Raw genomic sequence first — 24,391 nt, forward strand, 5'->3', positions numbered from 1 at the left:
CCCCTTTTTGAAGATATGAAATATTCTAAGCTGCTGCGGAAATTTTGCTGGGGGGGGGGGGTCAAAAATGACTGAAAATCTGCTTACGTAATACTTGAATGGCCCCTTCTTTCAATTCATTTTTTCGAAAATGTAATACGCAATTCTTGGTCTGAATAACTAGCGACATCTATCATTTTAATTGTGAAACAAGGACTGCACTGCGGAAGGCGTTCAGCCGCTTCAAAGGCGTTTTGTTTACATCTTTCCCATCGGAAAACGATGGTGGACTTATTGTGATGGAGTTTATTTATTAGTAAATACTTGCTGCCATGAATAGGACTCGCCATTAATAAGCCATGTTGTCATCGGGTTTCCGTTTTACACGTTCCTCTCGCTGCTTGTGGCACATCAATCGCTGGTAAGTTGGTGTAATAATTCCCCCGTGGATTCGACTCAAAATTAACGCGTTTTTCCATTTCTTGCCGGGTCAATTCCCAATACACGGTATACCGCGGTATGGTGACTTTTTTTTTTATCGCCAAACTTTGGCCCGAGGGTTATTGCCCCGATACCAAAAAACGATTGTTAATAATTGTTATTTTTGATCAATACACACCTGCAGGCCATACTTCGTACGGCACGCTCCTGAGGCACAAATGGCTTCGCCACCCGCGTTCGCGCTCGGACGCTCCTCGCGTTGATTGGGAGGGCCTGCCGCCCAGACCCGAAAATATCGACTTCGGACCACTACAAACGCTATTGTGCTAGGGTTACTGCCCGAACACAGGCCCTACCTTCATACAAAAGTCGGTAACGCTTCTCAGTCCTTCGAATTGTAGCCGATGCAGATACATTAAATCTACACTATCAACCATAATGCCAAAAAAAACAGGAAACAGCGTGAAAAAATGGCACGGAAAAAGCAAAACGAAATGGCAACAATAAGCTTTGCGCAGTGGAGTCATCTATGTTTTAGGACTTGGAAGAATTATGTTGGTGACATATCACTGTTTTAGCACATACGGAAATTTGGCGACAAAACGGTATACTGTATATTGGGAATTGGCTTCTTGCCAAGCTAATCTACGCAAATTTCACCAGAGTTTTGTGTGGAATTACCATAGTATAATTCGCAGTTTGAGACTATCCATCACATCCACGATTAGGGGCCCCCTATATTAGCGAATGCGAGCCAGTCTCCCCATTAAACACTATGATATGCCGCTAAGACTATTTTTTGGTTACTCATATGCTTACACTCATTCTAGGTCATTCTTCCGCTTGGTCACACTTTCTGTGCCACCCTTATGCTCACACTTTATAGGTCACTTGTTCATTCATGTGCTTGCACCTGTTCAGGATCACTCTCTTTGGTCTCCCATTGGCCTGGTCCCTTGCTCTCTAGGCAGGGTTGGGGTTTTGGATGTTCAAAACCTTTGGACAGGACACATGGGGAAAACTGTCTAAAACTGTCCAAAATGTCAAGTTTCAAAATGTTATGTGGAAAAATTAATATGACTCATATAACTGTTTAAATAAACAGTTTTCAATTTTTTAGTTTGTTGTAAATGTTATTTTCTACTTCATCTTATTTTTCATGAATGATTATGAAGCCGGTACTGTATTTAGGACAGTGCTTGTCCAAAACCCTGCCGAATCTGTCCAAACATTTATCTTTAAAAAATACATTATATTGAAGGTACCAAATACGCATAGCCACAGTTAAATAATCATTGCATTATTGTGAAACTAAACATAAATATTATTTTTTATTACATACCAATATAATGACGTGAATAAATATCAATGGTGTAGTGTTTATTTAATGCAAATTGTTCTATTTTGACTTTTCAAACTTTTTTCTTTAAATTTTCAAGTGAACTTTTTATTTGACATTCTAAATTTTCAAAAAGTAATTATAAATACAGGAAAATATCCGAATAAAATGAGGTCACTATGTAGCACCTACACATGACTAACAGAACACAATTTCACAAACACTGATTACACCTACACGATGATAAAAGACTTCAAGACCCAAAATTTTTGTTAAATTTAAATTGTTGCTCTTATGAAGCTAGAAGCTAATATTTCTCCGAATAAATTCAAGCTATATTCACTATTACCACTCATCAATCAATTTAACTAACTCAGGGGTTCTCAGACTTTTGTGGTCCATGGCTCCCCTCTCTCAATTCATGATTCATTCGTGGCTTGCCAGAATAGCTTAGTAGACATTTTCACTAATAAGAGAACCTCTTCGAAGCATTAATAGCGACATAAATCATCCCCAGTTAGCAGCAATGCATACTTTGAGAAACAACTAACCACTATCACCTGTGAAGGAGTATGGCTTTTTAATACTGGCAAGCCCCACTGAACAAGGTGATGAATCCCATGATTTGCACATAAATCAAAAACCTTTAAAGAGAACCGACTCTGATTGATCTCAGTCGTAAATAATGATGTAGTTCTAGGAAAGAAAGGGAATAAGGTCTGACACAAATATAACAAATGCTGTTACACATATTTAGTGGCTTCATTAATCTTTTTAGATTCTAAAAAAACCAGAAGAATTGAAACTCTGGATCATAATTGAGAGGTACCTGGCAAAACGAGTTGCATACATGAAAAAGTCAGAAGAAAAATACTATTACTTTCATTTCTATACCTCTGTGGCCGGGAACAGAGAAAATCGTCTTATAACTACAGTCGCCCCCCCCCCCCGTATTCGCGGATTTTTTTTCCTTTATAGAAATTTTTTTTGCAACTCTCAGAAATCGTCATTGATGTGTTTTGTTTGCAAAACTTGAGTTGTGCATGTTCAGAATGGCTCACTAATGGCATTACTATCATCACTAGAGCCGTGGCAACTCCGACGAGAGAAACGGTCACCTCGGGGTGGATTAACCCCTTTGGCCCCAATGTGCGCTAAAGGACACAACCAATTCTACAGAGACAACTGAAGAGACATTGTCATGTTAGTGAAACAAGTGGGTGGAGAATGGTCAATGATATAGGGCCGTATTCGCCGACGTAGTTTAAACTGTAGTCACAATTTTTGGATGATAGATCAACATAGATAGAGAGAGATCAACTGCTCCTGAAACTGAAGCGGTACCAGATAAAGAAGATCAAGTTGAAAAAGTAGAAGACAAGTTCACCATGAGTAACATAGCGGAAGGACTTCGCACGCTCAAGTCAGCAATATATTGTTTTCATGGCATAGATGCGTACCCTCTATGGTACGCTCTTCACATGTAGAAAAATTGGTAGAGGAAGCCTTGTCATCATATGCCAACATACTTGATGATATGAAGAAGAAATGGCCTATAGAAATCACAATGTTCTTTCAGAAAACATCACCAACAATTTATGCACTCTCTTTTACATTCCCTTATACCACTGCGTTACCCTGCTCTTTTCATGCTGTTCAATAAACGAGATATACAAGAAAAAACTATGGTTTCAGTTATTCGCGGTCACCCCTGGAACGTAACCCTCGCGAATACGGGGGGGGGGGGGCGACTGTACTACTACTTAACCTTAAATGCACCTCATACACATTCCTCAACATAATTTCTAATGAATCAGCACATGTTGGAGGGAATGCGTGTTCTGAGTGTATGTGCGGCTCTAACGTATTTATGTTATGGAGCTGTGTTTATTTTGTGTTTATGCTGCCATCTGTCTTCCATTTTCTAAAGTAAAGATGGAAATGTATATTATGACTGAGGGAAACTTCTTTCAAGTTCCAAGAAATGTTAAAAAAACAATTTTTTTAGTGTTTGAATTAATTTTTTTAAAAAAGAAAAGAAAAAATTTCCTAATTAACATGCCATAAATCAGAGGCCGTCTTTTTTCCTGTCGCAAGCACTGTCTGTACCCGTCATCAAAAGAAGAGCATCCTTATGGCAAGTTTAATATAAAATGCATGAAATCAGGATGATTTCAATCCCTAAATGTAATTTTTACAATGTGTTTTAATTGGAATGTTGACCAAGTGCTCGTGCGAGCACAAAATCGAATATGACCATCGAGCACTACAGGAAGCACAGCAATGCTCGCAAGCAGTGGGTTGAAGATGCCTGCTGCCATAAAGGGTATTAGATTTTTTGTAAAAGAACTTACAAAAATTGATTAATGTGGAATTAATAATTAATATAATAAATTACAAATTTTTTTATACAAATAGAAGATGCATTAATTGGGGGGGGGGTGGAAAGGAATAAGTCATGCACACTGAGGATGAGGGATTGAAAAATAAGGTTATAAGAACCACTGTTCTAACATTATATGGGTTCCCCTCATGGGTGGCATGTAGTTTTTGAATGAGTTGAGTGTCTATTCCATGAAATACAAAAGCTTCATGTTGCTCATGTTACTTTATTCAACAGCTTCTCGAAAAAGTCAAGCGAGAATGACTCACTGCAAGATGATAAGAAGCAGCTACTGAAAAAAAAGTTATTGTCCATGTTATCAGATGTTAAGGTAAGAAAAACAACATGGATCTTTCACGTTTCTTTCATTCCCGGTTTCATAAATTTGGATGTATAAAAAGTTATTGAGTTATTGATTATAAAAAGTTATTGAGTTATTGATTATAAAAAGTTATTGAGTTATTGATTATAAAAAGTTATTGAGTTATTGATTATAAAAAGTTATTGAGTTATTGATTATAAAAAGTTATTGAGTTATTGATTATAAAAGTTAATCATTTTCTATCAAACAAATCTTTGTGCTTATTTTAAGCAGTCGAAGGCAGGGTTGTCAAATTTGCTCCCCAGGTAGATACTCATTTTCACCCCAGGCTGGATTTTTTGAAGAAAATGCATTGCTTTCAGGTTAAAATTTTATTTTAAGGTTAATTTATGTATTCCAAAAATTGCTGCATAATGCAGTGGTTAGAATATATATATTTTTGAAGTATTTTTAAAAGTTTTTGTGGGAGCAAAAATGTGATAAATAATTTCTTGGAATCGCAGACAGACGTTTCTATAATTCTTCTATCTTTTTTATGTAAGCATTTATGTACGAGGTTAACATATTAAAATGTTACAACAAACTGAAAACAGAAAATATAGGCTAACCATGAACTTAGATGTGTGATATATGTATTATACCTGATATATAATATCTGATAAACATATCTAAAGAAATTATTGCTTATTTATAATACACAATAATTTTTCTCACACACACAAAAATCCTTGTATAAATAAATTGAAGCCTCTGTGAAGAAGTGAATTAATGTATGTAAACTGAATTTTCATTCAAAAAATATTTACATGTTTGCATTACATTTTTATGTTTTATAGGAGTACATCAGACTTTCATAACTGAAATATCAAGAGACAAAAATAAAATTAGCTAATAATGAAAAGAAAATAACTGTGGGATTCTTGAATTGGACATTGGTAACGAACACCTTCAAGTGAAACAGAACAAAAAGTACAGTTTTTTTCTGAAAATAAGACCTAACCAGTAAATAAGCCTTAGCTTGATTTTTCAAGATGCTCATAATATAAGCCTGATCCCTAAAATTGACCTGTTAAAATCTTCAGCTAGATGAAGGCATTCTGTAGGTTTGTTGCTATACACGACAGGTTGTCTTATATTAAGTGATATTGATATACAATAATGTTATTGACATTTGTATTTCATGATACAAGTTATTCTGTAGTTTTAAGTTCCTAAAAATTTCTAATTAGGATGCGTGGAAAGCTCCTCCAGAGTAATGCATCTTCAGAATGACTTATATCTCCTCTTAATCAGATCATTTTTTAATTATTACTGCTCTTTTAAAAATATTTCAGAATTTAATTTAATGAAGTAGGGATATTCTTCAACACTGAGGAATTCAAGAAAAAGAGAAGCACGTGCCTTTAGCTCCTGAAAGTTTGGGTTCGATTTTAAAAAAAAAACACTTTATGGTTCTGGTCACATAGCTAAAGGTTTTATTTTTGATACATTTTCTGCAGGGTTTGAAAAATTTGGAGAAAAAAATTCAGGCACCATTCTGATTTGTCAGAATTTTCATTATCCAAATTCATTTATTTTACCACAAACAATTTTCTTGCTGCAGTTCTGCATACAACTCAAGGTTCAGATATAATTATACAGAAGTGGGTGTGTTTGTGTATGAAAAATTATTCCCGTATTGTATGGTCAGTTTTATTGATCAAATACATAGTTTAACATGCACCAAAAATGTATATTTAGACATTGACAACATGATGTAGGCTTACACACATGTTTGAGTTACATATTTTGAGGTTGTGGAAAAAAGATTCAATTTCCCTCTCATTTTGCCCAGAAAACCCTTCCAGGCTGTAAGTGAACAATTATTCCCTTATTTTGGTCAATTTTGTTAATCAAATACATAGTTTAATGTGCACCAAAAATATATATATTTAGACATAAGACATCTTTTTATTCAGCCACATTTCCTGATTCCTTAAAGAGAGCAACCACCACTCCGATCTACAAATCTGGAAAGAAAAATTCCCTTTTTAACTACAGATCTATATCGATTCTCCCCATTTTTTCTAGAGTTATAGAAAAAATTTTATCATCTAGAATTTTTAAATTCTTTAACCTAACAAATTTCTTTGCTGTAAATCAATATGGTTACATAAAAGGACGTGGTACTGAAAACACTCTATTAAACTTCTCTAAATTTGTTTATAACAGTATTGACAGCTGCAAATTTACCCTGGCCATATTTTTGGATATCTCAAAAGCTTATGACAATGTAAATCACTCAATTCTCATTGAGAAACTCAGTTCTGCTTGAATCAGAGGTAATACATTGAACTGGTTCACTTCATACCTAACCAATCGTAAACAAAGAGTTAAAATTAAAGTGACTATATCACTATACAGAGAGAAGTCCCCCAAGGATCAAATTTAGCCCCCTTACTTTTTATAATATTCATAAACGACTTATGTAAACTAAATATTCATGGTACTATGATTACTTACGCAGATGATTTAGTTCTGTTATATTCTTCCAAAGATCTTAATACCCTAACCCTAAATCTTTCAAAGACTAAAGCCATTCATTTCAACTTAATTTACTCTGAAATTAATTTTAATCTAAAACTCCATAGCCCAATATGTCTGATGAACCTCGACTGCTCCTGCCAAAAAATTCAGCAGGTACAAAATATCAAATATCTTGGACTTAATATTAGTAGCAATCTAAAATGGAAACTTCATGCACTGGAAATAGCGAAAAAAACTATGTTTTATTGTATATAAATTGTATTATCTGAAACAAAAGGTAACAGCAGAATTTCTGAGAGAAATTTTCTATGCCTGGTTTTATTCAATTGTCAATTATGGTATCATCATCTGGGTGGCGATTACAAGACAAATCTACAGCCTATTTGTTCTATTCAAAACAGATGTTTCAAAACTGTTTACAGTGCTCATTCTCAAATCTCAATTTATAGAAATTTAAATCCACTCCCCATAAGACATAACGCCATCTACAGAATCATACTCTACATATATCGTAATAAATCAATATACACTCAAAGAGAGTCCATATCACTGAGAAGACCAAATGAAATTTATTGCATACCCTCATTTAGAAAATAAATATTTCGCAAACATTTTTACTACCTTGCTCCTAAACTATTTAATGCTTTACCGTTAGTAGAATATATCTATGTTTGCATTATTTAAAAAATCACTTTTTGAATTCCTAATAGCAATAGACAATATTGATGTATATTTTCAATTATAGAAGCCAATTGTATTATCAATACGCCTGTAGTTGCCTCATATCAATTGTTATTATATCTAACGTTATGTGAACATGTATTTCAGTATAATTGTTACAAAAATTTATCCAAATTCATTTTATTATTTAACTTTATTTTTTATTATACGTTTTGTGTTATTTTTGTTTCTTTCATCTTTGCCTTTAATTAGTTGCTCTGTACAGGCTCAGGCCTCTAGACGACAAACATTGCGATTTGACTGTTTTATGTATTATTTAACTTTGGAAACAAATAAATAAATAATATAAGATGTACATATATGTTTAAATTACATATTTTGAGGTTGTGGAAATAGAAAATTCAATTTTCCCCAAAAAACCTGGGTTTTGTAGAAAAATCCGCCCAGGCTGGGTTTTTTTAAATAATTTTTTTCACAACCCTGGTTGAAGGTCCAATTTCGCTTTTTCCCCCCTTTTTTAAAAGTTTGAAGCTAATAAAATTTATTTTCCAGATTAAAATTTTTTATGAAAACATTGAAACTGACTTCACATCATGTTCTTAACTTCCTTTTGTAAAAAAACAAACCCAATAATTGAAATAATTACTAATTTATTAAAAAATTGAAATAATTAGACCAAAAATTGGCACAATGTTTCTATGTCATCGTTGCCAGATGACTGGTTAAAGGCATGGAAAAAAAGTGTAATGAAATATACTTTTGGGGGCTTGTCTTTAATAAAGATAGGGTGTGATTATTGTGGTAATTTCTATGTTTAACTCTAAAATCTTGATTGTTTTATCAATGATATATTCACAGGGAGGAACTTGGCAGGCTGTAGCCCAAAGTGATAAGTTTGGAGGGGGAAGGGGAGTTTGACAAATGAGTGGTCAGGAAAATTAGTAGAGTGGAGAAGAGCAGCGAGACAAAATTTGTACAGCCATGAATCCACTTCTGCCCAGAGAGCAAGAGACTATGTCAGTCAGTGACCAAAAGAGTGACCTAGAGAGTGTGAGCATGGGAGTGACCTAGACAGTGTGAGCATGGGAGTGACCTAGACAGAGTGAGCATGGGAGTGACCTAAACAGTGTGAGCATGGGAGTGGGTCAAAAGAATGATCTAGACTATGGTCCCCCAACATCATGTAGCTGAGTCCCTAGGCTGTGATCTTTAGCAGGCCCCAGTGTGGATTTTTCATGGTATAGTGTGAAAAAGAAAAGAATTGTCCTGGCCCTCAGGTTGGAGCCCTTTCAGTCCCACCCTTTGGGTACCATGATACATTTGTGAGCATGGGAGTGATTGAAAGAGTGACCTATAGATTAAGGGACAAGGATGGTTAGTGATCAACATTGTGTACAAGCATGTGAGTGATTTACAGTGTGTATACACACACACACACACACACAAAGCATGTGAATAACCAAAGACGTGACTCGGAGAGTGAGAAACTAGGTCAGCGAGTGACCTAGAAAGTCTGATCATGTGAGTGATCGAAAGAATAATTTAGAAACAGGCAGGAGCAAAGTGACCTATAGCCAAAAGGCAAGAAATTTGAGGAATGAGTGGTCATGAAAAGCAGACAAGAAATGAGGAAAGGTGGCAAAATATGTGTACCCCTTAGGTGGCAAAACATAAATCTGCCTCAGTGCTTAACATAAAAAGATTTTTTTTAGACCTTAGGAAAATAATGGGATGTTTTACGTGCTTAACAGACCATGTGATTTCAAACCTATGGCCTGTGATACGCATGCTATTAAGCTGCATGAAATAGTACAATAGATCTCTCTGGTCGCAGTGCTAGGTTCTGTGGAACCACCCACCCATAAGTCTAAGCTGCATGGCAGCATGTTACTTTCTAGCATATACAACCGATGAGATTATTGATAACATTTGCATAAGTGTTATTAATAATCTCATTAGTAGCATATGCTTAAAAGTGGCCTGTTTTTGTGCTACTTAGTAGCATGTGTGTATATACACTGGCGGAAAATGAAATTCCAATATTTATCTAGCACAACTCCTTCTTGGTATTGGGATTTTATTTCCCACCAGTGTATATACACCCACATTTTGATATTTCTCCGAGATGGAAAGTGGGGTGTGCCCAGTTTTCAAAGGTCAAAGCATGTGTATCACAGCTCTCTTTGCTTGAATAGAGTATATGAGCAAAGGTAAATTTGTGGTTTTGCTGCTTGCTGACTATGCAAATTTTGTCCTAGTCTAATTTTATTCACCACCATTTATTACAAATACAAGGCCACAACAGGCAGAATGCCCAACGAGGTGGCTGAGAAAGATGCCCATAACAAATATGGATGTCACAGGGTTCACTTTGCCTCTTGCCATTGCACCAAACCCGACAAAATATTTCATTTCGCAAATAAATAAGAGATTGAATTTGCCAAATCGTGAGTGTCCATTCGGCTTCTTGATTTTCAAATCTGCCATTTGACGTGTGTGCAAGACTCTGAAAGTGAGATTTTCGTCGGCTAATGGCGAACAATGTTCAGCTACTTTCCAGAGTTTGCTACTTTCAGCTGCGGTTCCAGAAGTAGGTAAAGGTTGATCAACCACAACTGGTTGACTGCACCCCCAAGAGCCTACATGCAAAAAACAACCTATTGTTTGAAACCTTTACACGACGATAGTTCTTCCCTCAGTATCATGAACCTCATTAAAACACCATTGTGGAACAGAATAAATGTGAAAAATATAAATAACAGTATTTCTTTTTTAATTAATGGTCCAGGGTGGCAAAAATTCAATTTCAAAAATGCTTTTGGGTTGTGGGCAGAAAAACAATCTTTGCGTATTCTTGGGAATTAAAATATTTTTGTACTTTAATTTACATTTATATTATAAATACAAATCCACAACAGGCAAAATGCCCAACAAGGTGGCTGGAAAAGATGCCAATAACAAATATAGATGGCATATATTTCAAAAATACAACCAATTAAAAGTGTAATATTAAACAGTTTTTATTTATACATGATTTGCATTTTGATTTACTTTTCTATCTTGAACTTGATATAAGTTGTTTTGGAATCTTCATTTCATATGACATGCCAATTTGGCTAAGGTTCTCTCTCTCATTTGGTTACAACTCTTTCCGTCTAATTAGCCAAATTGCTAAAATTGCTAGAAAATCCGGGGGGGGGGGGACACATCCTGAGATGTCATATTTCTAAAATACAGCAACCCAATTAAAATTAATTTGCCAAGTATCTCAATTTTAGGGGCCATAGCCTGTGCTCAGACTACAATACATATAGGACGACTCTTCTCCCCCCCCCCTCATCTCCCACTGTAGATATGCTTCAGTGTATGAGTGAATATCATTCATTACTCCTGTTCTAACATCTTAGGACAATTTACTGTACTTCACTGGAGGATGTTTGATTGTAGCTTAGTTCAAAGTATGTTTCATTCTTAATAGGAAGTAGAGCAGTCAAGTGGAAAAAAACTTGATTTTGAACCATCCGCCAGTCCATCAGAAATCAAAAGCTCAGAGGTCAAAGAGTCTGTTTCAGCTGCAAATATTGAACCAAGGTATTCATGCTCTTTGTGTATTATGATTTGTTTCAATGATATTTTTTGTAAAAGAAAGGATATAGAGTCGAGCCCAGATATAATGAAGTCTCACAGGAACATGGAAAATATTTGCAATACCTGATATTTCTTATAACTGATACAAGATAAATACTCAAGTCTAATGAGAGGAATCCCCATGGAGATATTTTAACCTGTGGTTTGTGGAATAGAGTTGGCCAATGTAGTTATACTAATACTAAACCACACTACCAACTTCTAATGAATTGGTACATGTTGGAATGTGTGTGTATGTGTGGTGAACCTCACGTGAAGTTTGTTTCTATGTAATGCTTGTTATGTGTAGTGCTGTCATCTGCCACCAATTTTTCTCACTATGAATGAATAATTTTATCGTTGTAGGCCTGTTGCACTCTGCGGCAAGACTGTGTAAATAGTATAGGAGGTCCTCAGACACACACACACTTGAAAATTTAATTATAATTAAAATTATTTTCACATTAGAGGTGTACACAGAAAGGTGCTAAGGACAGGGGCCCATGTCCCCCCCCCCCCCCAAGCCAACCAAAAATTAGAGAAAAAGAAATTGATATTTAAGTGGAAAAATTAAAATTTCAAAAGGAAATACCCTTTATTTCATATATCAGCTATATCAACGGTTCTCAACCTTTTCTGACTTGTGGAGCTTTTTTCAGTGTATAATTTGTATGGCGAAGCCCTGTTTAAATCGAGGAGCTCTTTTTAGTATATTATTTATATACAAATATAAATACAAGGCAGCAACAGGCAAAATGTACCAACAAGTGAGGTAGCTGAGAAAAAGATGCCCATAACAAGTATGGATGTCATATTATGGTACCATATAGTACGGTATTTATATGGCGGTACACCTTTAGGCCTCTTTTTTTTGTTTGTTTATCAAATTTATTGATATATTTTATTATAATCCAGTGGCTGCGGAGCCTCTGGGAAGTGCACATGGAGCACCGGTTGAGAACTGCTGTGCTACATTAATAAATTTATGTTAATTTAAATGTTTTTTAAAGGGTCATAACTCAAAATTTCTCAGGAAGAAAATTTTTGTGTCTCCTCTGAAGCTCAATCCTGCATACACTCCTGATTCGCAAACGTCAATGATATTTACATAGACTTAGAAATGTAAAATTCTCGAGAATAATCTTTAGGAGAACATTCTTGAGATATTTGCATAGACTTAGAGATGTAAAATTCTTGAGAATAATCTTTAGGAGGATATTTTCGAGATATTCACAAAGAGATGTAAAATTCTCGAGAATATTCTCTGGAAGGACTATTATAAATAACTTGAGGATATTCTTATTATTCTTGATGAGAATATTCTCTTGTTATTTATACTATAAATATATATATGATATCCTCTCAAAAATATTCTCTGGAGAGACTACTTTTACAAATTACTGGGGAATAGTCTTATCAAAAATAATAAGAATTATTCTCGTTATTTATAATAGTCCTTCCACAGAATATTCTCCTCGATGAGAATAGTCTTCAGTTATTTATAATAGTTAGTAGTCCTTCCAGAGGATATTCTCAAAAATATTTGTAACTAGCTATAATACCCGGCACTGCCCGGGTTTTCTTTAATTTGCGGGAGAATTGAAAAAGTGACAAACCATTATAACGGCATAAAATATTGTACATAATACTGACAGCATTGAAGATGTGACAAACCATTGTAAAGGCATATACATGCCCTAAACTCATTTTTAAGGAAACCACGGTAACCAAAATAAACATTCCGAAAGTGATTGTTGAGGCCCAGAAACCATTGTTCCGAGGCAGTTTACAGTTTTTTACCCATTTTGGGCATTTGCCCAGCTCTGACAAACTTTTGAAGTAGCCTATCAATCAAGTCGGGTCCCGTTTGGTATATATGCAAAATTTGGATACAATAGATCTAAATTGCTTGTTCGGGTTCGAAGACCGTCGTCCATTTGAGTTAGTTCTCAACGTTTCCCCAACACTAGTTCTTGGTATCATCAGGAGAATTGATAAAACTGGATCAAAAGTTTTCTGGAATCTCAGGTTGTATTTACATGCATGAGTGGCTTGACATACACTATTGTTTTGCGATTGGTCAGTTGATCCTATGGCTGGAAAAATTTCTGTGACTCCGTGCTGTAAGGATGTGCGAGGCAAGTGCTCCTGAGCTGTGGTAAATAAACTACGATCGTGTCATCGAGTGAGAAAAATACTATTTCTTGTTCCCAGCAGCTTAGAGCGTTGTTAGTATGTAAGTCTTTTCTAGTGGTAATCTACTATCTTTCGGCGGCCTCTGCGATATGCAGCTTTTAGCTGTTGTTGCGTGACAGCGTTTTTCGAAGCTGAGGGTGGATCGACTCGACCGGGCTGTCTTCACGAGACAATGTCGTCGACTCTTGGATACACAGGGTGTCTAGCGACGAACGCATACTTGATGGGGTACAGGGGTAAGTCATATTCTCTTGGCCGTTTCTCTGTTATTTCCGTCGGTTGTGTTCAGTGGTGAATATGGGTGGTGAAAATAAACAAAAAATATTGCTATTTTCATAGTCAGTATAATGATAGTGACAGCAGCTTTGCTGAAGATCTCGCAAAAATTAGTGATATCATTGTTAGCATAGACCTTAATAATAGGATAGAAATATGTAATGTTATCAGTGACATACTACCGAGAATTCCTTCTGCTCCTTATGAGGCAGAAATTCAGGAATGGTTATTTATGGGGCTGCATTGTTGATAATATATTTAGACGTGTTCATCAAATCATTGTTGATAGTATTGAAGGTGGTACATCTGTTGAACAGGTCACAGATGGCTATGTGAATATCTTTCAAGAGCTTAAAAACCTTATAGGTATGGAATATGACATATGCACATACTTCAAAGAAAAAGAGTCTGGAAAATATAGTATTAAGATGAGAAGTAGGAAAAGTAAGAAAAAGAAAGGTATTTCCATTACTAGTGAAAATATCAGTGTTGAAAAATATGTCAAGATAACACATGAATCTTCTGTAGGGGTTCCCCACTCAGATAATAGTCAGAGTCAATCAAGTGACTATAATGAAGGGAGTGACCCGAAATCAGAAATTATATTGCAAAATAAATTTTCTTGCTTGGATAATTCTCATTTAATTGAGAATAGGACGGATGAAATATTGTCAATTGATCAAAATTTTGATAATTCTATAACATCTAAGAATCAAACGAATATTGTAATAGAAAATATCAGTGTATTTGTTTATATATATTTGTATATATATAAAAATAAAGTCTGTGGTGACCCAAAACAAGGCCAACATTTTTGAAAAATGCCATGCTGAGCCAGGGGTGACCCGAATTGTTGCTGAAAAAACTGTGTTGACTCAAAATATTGACAAACTAAATGATGCATGCAATTGTAAGGCAGGGGTGACCCACAATTGTGTAAACAAAAGTGTGGTGACACAAAACAAAGACAAACATGCGAAAAATTGTAATAACAAGACAGGAGTGACCCTGAATGAAGGCAGTAATAAGGTGTTGACTCAATATAAAGATAAATCTGTGAATAATGACTCATGTAAAGCAGGAGTGACCCAAAATGTTGGCAAAAAATCTATGATAAACCATACTATGGATAATGCATCAAATATTGAGATACAAAATGCTGAAAATAAGGATAATAATGAAAATATAGACATAGATAACCCTGAGCCATCAGGTTCTAATGAATGGCAGCAGGTGAGTAGAAAGAGGAAGGTTAGAATTCCTCCGTTGACAATTACTAAATACAGCAATTGGAAATCCTTGGACTCTAAGCTTAGTACTACCAATTATGATGCCAAAAAATTGGGGAATAATTTAGTTCATGTTTCCTCTGAAGATGACCATAGAGCGGTCACAAAAATGTTTGAACAAGAGTTCATTCAAACTTATTTCTATTGTAAAAATAAGACTTCCAGAATGCCTGCAATTCATGGACCTAATGGATTGGTCTATACAGATAAAGATAAAGCTGAAGTGTTCGCTAATACCTCTGAGCTGCAATTTTCGCCTAATAATAATACATCTAATCTTAGGGTTGAACACGTTCTGCGCACAATAAATAGGTATTTCAGCAATCCACCTTTAGATAATACTGAATCACTCTACCCCACAGATTCTGATGAATTAAAAACAATCATCAAGCATGTAAAAACTAAAAAGGCAGCAGGGCATGATCTAATTACCAACAAAGCACTCAAGCATCTTCCTGAGAACTTTTTAGAATATCTTGTCAAGATTTTTAACAAACTCATGGAATTAAAATATTTTCCAATTAATTGGAAACATGCAATTGTTAAATTCATACCAAAGCTCAGACAAGATCTACATTTTCCCAATAATTGGAGGCCAATATCTCTTTTAAGTACTCTGGGGAAACTGTTTAAAAGAATAATTGCGGCAAGAATTAATAAATTTGTTACTGAAAATTCCATTCTGGGTCCTGAACAGCATGGATTCAGAGAAGAACACTCGACTTCTACTCAACTACTAAGAGTTATTAAAACCCTCCAACAGGCTAGAATCTATAAAGATACTGCAGCTGTTGCCTTCCTGGATTTAAAGAAAAGCTTTGATAAGGTGTGGCATAAGGGACTTATCTACAAATTAATTCGGAAAAATTTTCCTTATGGCGTCATAAAATTTGTGCTTCACTATCTTCATTCTAGAACATTTTCTGTTAAAATCAACAATTGTGTATCCTCTACAAAAATAATCAGATCTTCAATCACCCAATGAAGTGTACTTGGGCCCCATTTACACATGATGGACTTTCTTGTGGGTATCACAGCATTATATGCGGATGATGCCATGATTATTTCTACCAATAAAAAAACCTGCTAAAGCACTCAGCAATTTACAAGAGCTTTTTCATTTAGTGGAAGAATTGTGTGAAAACAGTAGAGTTGAACTAAATGCTAATAAAACAGTATTTATGTGGATAACTTCCAAAAGAATTCTTCCCACGCTGGCTTACATCGAAGTTGATGGGAATTTGATAGCACCTAGAACTCACAATCATTATCTTGGTGTTACTATTGACAAAATGCTTCTTCTTCTTCTAGCCGAGCACAACTCAGGTCTATCGCCATGGGCAATTTACTACCTAGTGAGTTGTGCTGGAAGTGTAAGTATGCGTACCTAACAGTCTGAGAGCATATCTAGTGTTGTGTATGATTTTTAGTGCTGCCATCTATATCTCGTGAGTGAAGTGTAATGACTGAATATTTGTAAAATTATTTGTGACAAAACGCTATGCTTCAAAAAACATTGCAAAGAAGTCATAGTTAAAGCAGATATCGCCAAGCAGATGATAAGGAAGTTGTGTACAAGAAGATCGGCTTTAACTGTTAAGAACAGACCTGTACAAAAGGGCTATAAGATCTATCTTCAAATATGCTGCACCAATGTGGCTATATGCTAATACTGAAAATTTAGTGCGTCTTGAAAGATATCAGAACAAAACTTTGCGACACTTACTTAATGCAAGTTGATTTGTACGAAATAAGCACATAAGAATGGATGTAAAAATTCCTACCGTACATAAATTCATTCAGAAGATATCAAGGAAATTCTTTGAACAATTAGACAACTCGGAATTTGAGCATCTAAGAAACATTTCAAATTATCCGGAGGATCAGTTCTTACGACTCAAAAGGCCGAAGAACTTCCTAAGAATGGATAGACCTCAACTGGACAGTTCCATTCAAATTCCTCACAATTTCTGAATTTAAAGATTTTAGATAAAAGGGAACAAAAATCCTGTTTTGAAACAATTAAAAAAATGCACCATTTATATTTTGAAACCTGTTATGTGGGAGAGAAACAGTCGTCTCCTTATACCAAATGGGTCATTGTGCTTTCAACTGGGATTTTTCGGATATACAGGGTTTTTGGTTTAAACCAAGTAGTTTTTTTAAAAAAACAATTTTTTTTTCAAAAAATCAAAAACGTTGTCTAAATACCATTTTTTCCTTGAAAAATATCATATTGGTTCATTATTCGCCAAAGTTTTTCATTTTTACCACATTTTGTATTCTTGGGGTACATTTTGATGGTATATCTTTAAATGGCATAAGATGGTATAAGTGTTTTTTTTTCTCAAAGTCTCATAAAAGTGGCCTGAATATATATATTTTTTTTTCATATGAGGTATCTTAGTTACCGTATATACTCGTGTATAAGCCGACTCCCCCACTTCAGGACCACCAAAACCGCAATAAATTGAAAACCCGTGTATAAGCCGATCCTCCAAAAAATCCGTTCATTTCAGAGAAACAAAATTCTTATATTTTTATGCAAAATCAACAGCTTACGGAAATTTACAATAGAAAATGATTCAAACTTTTTCATCTGTTTCTGCCGTCTCCAAGCTCATCGTAATCCATCAGATAGATCATCATAGGGTGCGGCATCTTCGTTTTTATCCTCATCTGGCCTGTCATCGCCACTTTCAAAGAGGATAGATATCATCTTGAGTTCCGTCCATCGCATTGCTGATGCAACACTTTTTGAAGGATCGGCGGAAACAGAATTCCACGCTTCATGTACCCATCAGCACACTAGGCCAATGCCAGGTGTCTTCAAGGCACCACTTTTTGTAGTTTGTTTATCATTTGAACTCATCCATTTGATCCACAAATTCCTCAAATAGTCTTTGAGAGGCGTGTCGATGCTCACATCTAAAGGCTGTACGATCAACATTAGGCCACCACCAGCCAATGATGTTTTCGATTTCTTTGCCTCGACTTTGACATTATCAGTTCTGTGGGGTTTGAACATATCCCATACGAATAATGCTGGTTTCTCGAACACTGCTGCAAAAATGACTACTGATTGTGGGGGTCGATGTTTTCTCATCAAAAACTGACCCGAGTATAAGTCGACCCCCCCCCACCCACTTGAGGAACAAATTTTTCCACAAAAAAACTCGGCTTATATACGGTATTTAAAGTTATATACAGAAGCCAAAATTCCTCATTCTTACCACATTTTTTAACCTTTGGCTACATTCTAATGCTCTATTGCTCTATTCTAAAGCAAATTCATGAATAAGGATTGCATCACATATCTAAATGTAGTGGTGGTCTCCTTTTTCCCCATCTCTCAGGGTTTCTTTTTCCCTTCACAAAGAAGCAGCAACAGTAGTGATACCATCATGCTAGGAGCACACAGGTCGTCTTATAAATAATAAAGACACCAGCTGTCCCTAAAGGACAAAGACTAGTGTACTAGTTGTTACATTTTCAAGCAGACATTTTCATTTTCTCTCCCATAAGAAGTAGCACATCTCCTACTGTATATCTCATCTCCCACTCTTAATACAGACGAATCCCGTTATAATGAACTCCAAGAGACCGGAGAAATCACTTTGTTATAACGTAATTTTGTTACAAAGGAATTCCAGGTTTTTGCATTGTTCCTATGCAGGGGCGAAGCCAGAAATTTTGTTTGGGGGCGGGGGACCAAAGAGAAAGAACAATAGATTTGGCTATCTTTTTCCCCTTTTTCGATCATTTTCTCACATTTCAGGGGGGGGGGGGGGGCAAACCCCCAAGTTCCTCCCTCGCTATTCCCTTGTTCCTATGTAAACTTATCTGAGGGGATTAGAAAAAGTGTTCATTAAAACAAGATTTTCGCTATAACGGTATTCGTTAAAACAGGATTCGACTGTATTCAATAGTTGTTTTTTTTATACTTTCACTGTTAGGCCCAGTTAATCAAGGGTTCTGCATAGTAGTAGTAACAGTAACAGGTTTATGAAAAATAATCAGCTATATACAGGGTGATTATAATTTAAGTTTTGATTCCAAAATTATACAATACGTACTGGTCAGAATGACTTGAAAATTTGCATGGATATTCCTGAAGCAATGGAAATTTCTTTCACAAAATAAAAAAAGTGCAAGTAGATGATGCTGTACTTGGCCTGCAGTATAATCTATTTTGTGTAACCACATCATTTCGCACTTCCACAGCATTAGTGTGTGGATAGAACAACTTCTATCAAGATGCACATTGCAACGCCAGCAAAGCAGCTGCTGAAGACCCATTTTGACAATAACAGGATGGCACGACACCTGGCCAGCCGTCAGTTCACTTGACCTTAACTCTTGCACCTTCTGGGGATGGGGGGGGGGAGCGACCACCTCAAAATGTTACGAATAGTGGTCGGATTGCAAACTGGTGAATTGCAAGTTTCAGCACATCTCCTATATGTTAGCAGTTCCTCAGGAATATTAATTGGGGGGGGGGGTGGAGTTGCTTCAATAAAGGTGAATTGCAAGCGCATCTACATCATAACCATGGCATACTCTGATCTGTTGCTGAACAAGAACTTTTGTGCTTTCACCTCATAGCCAGAATACGGTGGACAACATATTTAAAAATGTTTGAGTAAGTTATAGTTATTTGTTCCATTACTTCACTTTTTTGAGATGTTTCCATGAATTATGAAATCATGTAATGCTATAATCGAGTTATTTTTCCATGACTGGCTATTGTTTCCATTCTGTGAGCAAATTTCCCATGTGTTGGATGATGTCATTAATTTTGTATTTTTTTTCCCCTTAATAAAATTCCAGTTCCTCAGGAATATTTGTCAATTTTCAAGTCATTCTGACAATTGTTCTTCTTTTTACAGTGTTTTAAAATCAGAACCTTGGTTATAATCACCATGTACATCGTAAATCATCGCTAATTAATCTGCATTATTTATGCGTCATTAAATACATTATATTCACCTAATTTTATTATAGTTTTTGCAAAATAGCTTCCTAATTAAGCATACTGAAAGTAACTGGAGAAAAACCTTTATATATTATATGATTAATAATAACATTAAAAGAATTTCCAAACACACAGTAATCCATTGAGTTAAGCAAAAAATAATTAAATTGCAAAAGTTGGTTTTTGTTAAAATTTAAGAAATATTTATTGATTAATTAATATGGGAATAGTATTAATAACATTAATAAACATTTTATTTTAATTAATTATTAAAAGTTTGAATGGTTTTTCAGAAATTTTATTGTTTTTAATTTTAATACTATTTAAAACAAAAAAACCGGTTTAAACCAAAAAAACATTTTTTTACCAACCCTGGTTATCAATCAGTTATTGTTATCAGAAACCCTGAATCCAGATGAGATCACATTTAAACAGTGTGCACTGCATTTGTATTTTCTTTCATGCAACTTCTGAATGTCATATTAGCTCAAAAATATTCAAGAGTTTCATTTTTTTAATTTCAAGTCAAAGTGTTCCATTGAACCTGGAAAAAGCACCGGTTGATGCAGCTGAAACTGTCTCTAATGATGCAGAGGTTGTTCATTCAGAGTTGACTAAAAAGTTACACAGTATTGCTGACCAAGTGAGACCTTTGGACAGAACTATTCAAGAAAGTATGAGGTAAGTTTATTCACATTTATCTTGAATTTATTTATTTTACATTTTCTTAGCAACAATACAGCTTAAAACTTCTAACCAATGTAATGAAGGATTGCAGAAAGCGATATAGCATTGTTTTCTGCGTGATTGGTGGTGAATCAGGTTGTGTTATAAAAGATGGTGTTATTGGGTGGGGCGTTGAAGAAACAATGCATTAGTGATAGATTTTATCATTTCAGGTACAAATGGCATTATAATATGAATTAATGCAATTCTTCTGCTCTCTGTAACAATCTTTTACGCCATTTCAGTATCCACTGTGTTTGGTATGGACAAAAAGCAGTGTTCAATACAGGTCTAAAGGAACAAGTGCTAAACCTACAGAGTTCTTTGCCCCCAAGTTAGGAAGGCAGGTGGCAATACTTCTTAAACTACCAGGGCAGGCACTCCTCCCTCACAAAAACAAACTTCATCTTAGCTACATTTGTGGCACATTCCAACATTCACCAATGTGCTAGAAGTTCCTTAGAGGAATATTTATAAGGTGGATGCACAGTTTAGTAGTAGAGTAAAACTTTTATTAACCGTCACTGTCTGGACCATGGCTGTGATGGATGACCGAATAGATGGATAACAGAAATCTCTTAATACATATGTACAGTAACATGATTTCACTGTAGCCTTGGGATGAAAATAAAATATTTTAAAAGTGAATAATGCATACATATTCTATTTAATTATACAAAACAATCAATATAAACTTCAATATCAGGTCAGCCTAGGCAGTGGCGACATTGAAAATACAGTCCTTTATGTTGTATCTCTCTTCCAAAATTCTCTGACAGTCATGGCGTCATCATATAAAACAAGCCCTCAATAAAAGCTTTTCTGTAACATCGTTTCATATTTCCAATTATGCCCTGGTCCATAGCTTGGATAAGTGGAGTTGTATTTGCTGGGAGAAAGAGGCATGTTATATATATTTTGCCATCATCACTTTTGAGTTCACAAGAGGGGTTTGTTGGAGCACTGTCCATTAACAGCAGTGCTTCCTTGCAGCAACTGTTTTTTGGCCATATGAACTCTAACTTGAGGTGCGAAAGTGTTGTGGAACAATTCTGGAAAAAATTGTTTGGTCCATTCAAATACTTTTTTTGGGCATAATGGTTCACAGGTGATGCATTCGTTCATACTTGTTTTGAAAGTACTTGGTTTTTTGGATTTACCAATTACAAGTAGGGGTAATCTGATTGCCAGTGGCATTTGCACAGACCATAGCAGTGATCCGATCTTTTTGGACCTTAAAACCTGGGGCTGTTTTTTCCGTATATTCTTTTTTTATATTATGGTGGATAACAGAAGCTGAAGGTTAAACAAGTGACGGTTAATTGAAGTTTTACTGTAGTAGTAACAAGTGCTCGTTGAATTCTATAGCTGAAACACTTTGATTTTTTAGTTCACTTTAAGAAAAACATTAAATATTCATAGTATCAAATTTTCTATTATTTTTACCCAGGAATCTTCTCACTGGAGCTGTTATTGAAAGAAAAGAGAGTTTCAAGGAGGATTTTTTCACATCTTTTGATAGGAAAAAAATGCCAGAAAAGGAGAGGTATGCATGGAAATGTGGTCTTTTTAGTTTTGCACAGCGGGAAACTAATTTTGACTTACAATATATTCAGCCAAAGTAAATGTGATAAATCAGTAATTATGTATAATAATCTCAGTAAGTTTGATAAATTTTCCTACATTTATCAATTTTACCAGTGATTATACGAAATTCCCGTTCGAAGTTGGTAATTATGATGAATATGGAAGAAATTGTGTGGAAATATGACTTAAATTCAACCACTTATCAGTCTCTCCCATATGTGATGGGTGCACTACACATATTTTGCCATAAGAATTAAATTAAAAATGAGTGTTATAAGGGTAAAAAATGTATAAAATGTATTATCAGTCTTGTAATGTGTGTTTCCTTCACATTTATCAACATTTTTAAACATAATCAACATCGCCAATCAAATCCCATAATTCTAGACTGAAGTTTGAGCAAAATGTCTGGTAAATTTAAGAAATTCATTGACAACTTATTATATTCATCAATATGAGTTGGGGATGACGGACTCGCATCGCAGGGATCCGGGTTCGAACCCCACCGTCACCACAGTGGTGGTCGGCTGAAGTTGGTTTCCTGTGGTTCCCAACTTCGAGGTGCAAATGCGAGCCGATTTCCCCATCAAAAAGTCTCGCCACAGAGAGCAACAGACCAACAAACAGCACAAATATAATTCAATCATTACACATCACTCACTTCCCTTCTGAAATATAGATGGCAGCACTGAAAAATCAAACACAACACTACATATGCATTCAGATTGTTAGGTACACACACAGTTATACCTCCGGCACAACTCACTAGGTAGTAAAATCACCCATAAATGGTGGTAGACCTGAGTTGTGTTCGCTTTGAAAGAAAAAAAAGTATGAGTTGGGGGATCATACATAATCACTGGGTAAATGTGATAAATTCACAAAATTTCATCAAACTTGTGCCCAAAAAATTTGATAAATTAGGTGGATCATTGTTATCCCCTGGTACCTATCATCCCTCTTATAGGGGTTCTATAGGATTCTAAAAGTATTCTCACTTTTCCTTTCCACCCCAAATTACTTAAATACTTTGCATCTATGTTGTTTTCCACAGGATCTCTGTGGCTCCCCCTTTACTTGATTTTCATCCAACGTCTATTTAAAATATCCCACAGTCCCCCTCCCCCGGGAGGAGCATATCTAATTGATGTCACTGGTAAATCTGAAATATGAGATTCATTAGTGCTTGTAATCGAGTGTATACATTGAACATTGAAGAGCCGGACACACCCCACTTCCCATCTCAGAGAGATATCGAAGCGTTCCTGGAGGATGGGTGTATTCGGAAATTTATTAATTTATGTGAAAATTACAAACAATGATATTTCATATATACATATCTGCAATAAGGAATCTGAAATAAGTATTGTAATCATAACATCTCTTCCACAGTTGATCAGTCAGTACTTGTAAAATGTCTATAAGATGGGTCTTCTGAGCATGAATGCCATTCAGTTTTTTTACAGCTGACGTCTTATTGTAGAGTAGATATAAGTTACAATCCAGGAAATGAATCAACTTCTGTGCAAACGTTGAAAGTTCAGAAGGCTATTTAAAATTCTTATCTTCCAAGCCAGTATTCTGGACTCAAGCAGTTGGCCAAAGTGGAAGTCTTTCGTCTGGGGCACGTGGTAATGTAAGGAACCAGTTGAACCGCAGATGCTTACATTGCTACTAGAGCATTTAAAATGCAGAAGATACACCAGTAAAGTGCTATACTCATTGATAGCGATTGTTTTCTTTCTAGGCCATTTGTTTAAATGCCAATGAACTTGGCATTGTATCATCCTTTGCTGCACTTGTATTTCAGTTGGTCCGCCCCACCTGCAACACATTCTCTCCAATCACTTGATGGGCCAAGTTCCTTGGCCAAAGGTGGTCGTCTTGAGTCGGGAGTTTTGTGGCCTCCCTGGCAAGTTTTCCGGTCATTTCATTGCCAAATATGCCTATATGGACTTTAACCCAGGCCAATATGACTCTTGCATTGGCGCATAAAATTTTGAGAATATCCCATACATTATGATGCATAGAACATGGGTTTTTG

General features: G+C 35.5%; 1 protein-coding gene across 1 annotated transcript in view; it reads left to right on the forward strand.

Moving 5' to 3' along the window:
• The first annotated feature begins 230 nt into the window (after window positions 1-230).
• The window catches only part of mRpS31 (mitochondrial ribosomal protein S31), a 30,524-nt gene continuing 6,363 nt past the window's right edge, over window positions 231-24,391 (forward strand). Inside the window, exons 1-5 of the mRNA XM_089242627.1 lie at window positions 231-400; window positions 4,380-4,473; window positions 11,150-11,262; window positions 20,560-20,715; window positions 22,211-22,306. Of these exons, the coding sequence (XP_089098753.1) occupies window positions 339-400; window positions 4,380-4,473; window positions 11,150-11,262; window positions 20,560-20,715; window positions 22,211-22,306 (521 nt within the window). The 5' untranslated portion in view covers window positions 231-338. The remainder of the gene's footprint in view (window positions 401-4,379; window positions 4,474-11,149; window positions 11,263-20,559; window positions 20,716-22,210; window positions 22,307-24,391) is intronic.

Source organism: Pholcus phalangioides, unplaced genomic scaffold (assembly GCF_987345545.1).
Source record: "Pholcus phalangioides strain wild (caught in Gottingen) unplaced genomic scaffold, Ppha-v1.0 ptg000015l_1, whole genome shotgun sequence".
NCBI lineage: Eukaryota > Metazoa > Arthropoda > Arachnida > Araneae > Pholcidae > Pholcus > Pholcus phalangioides.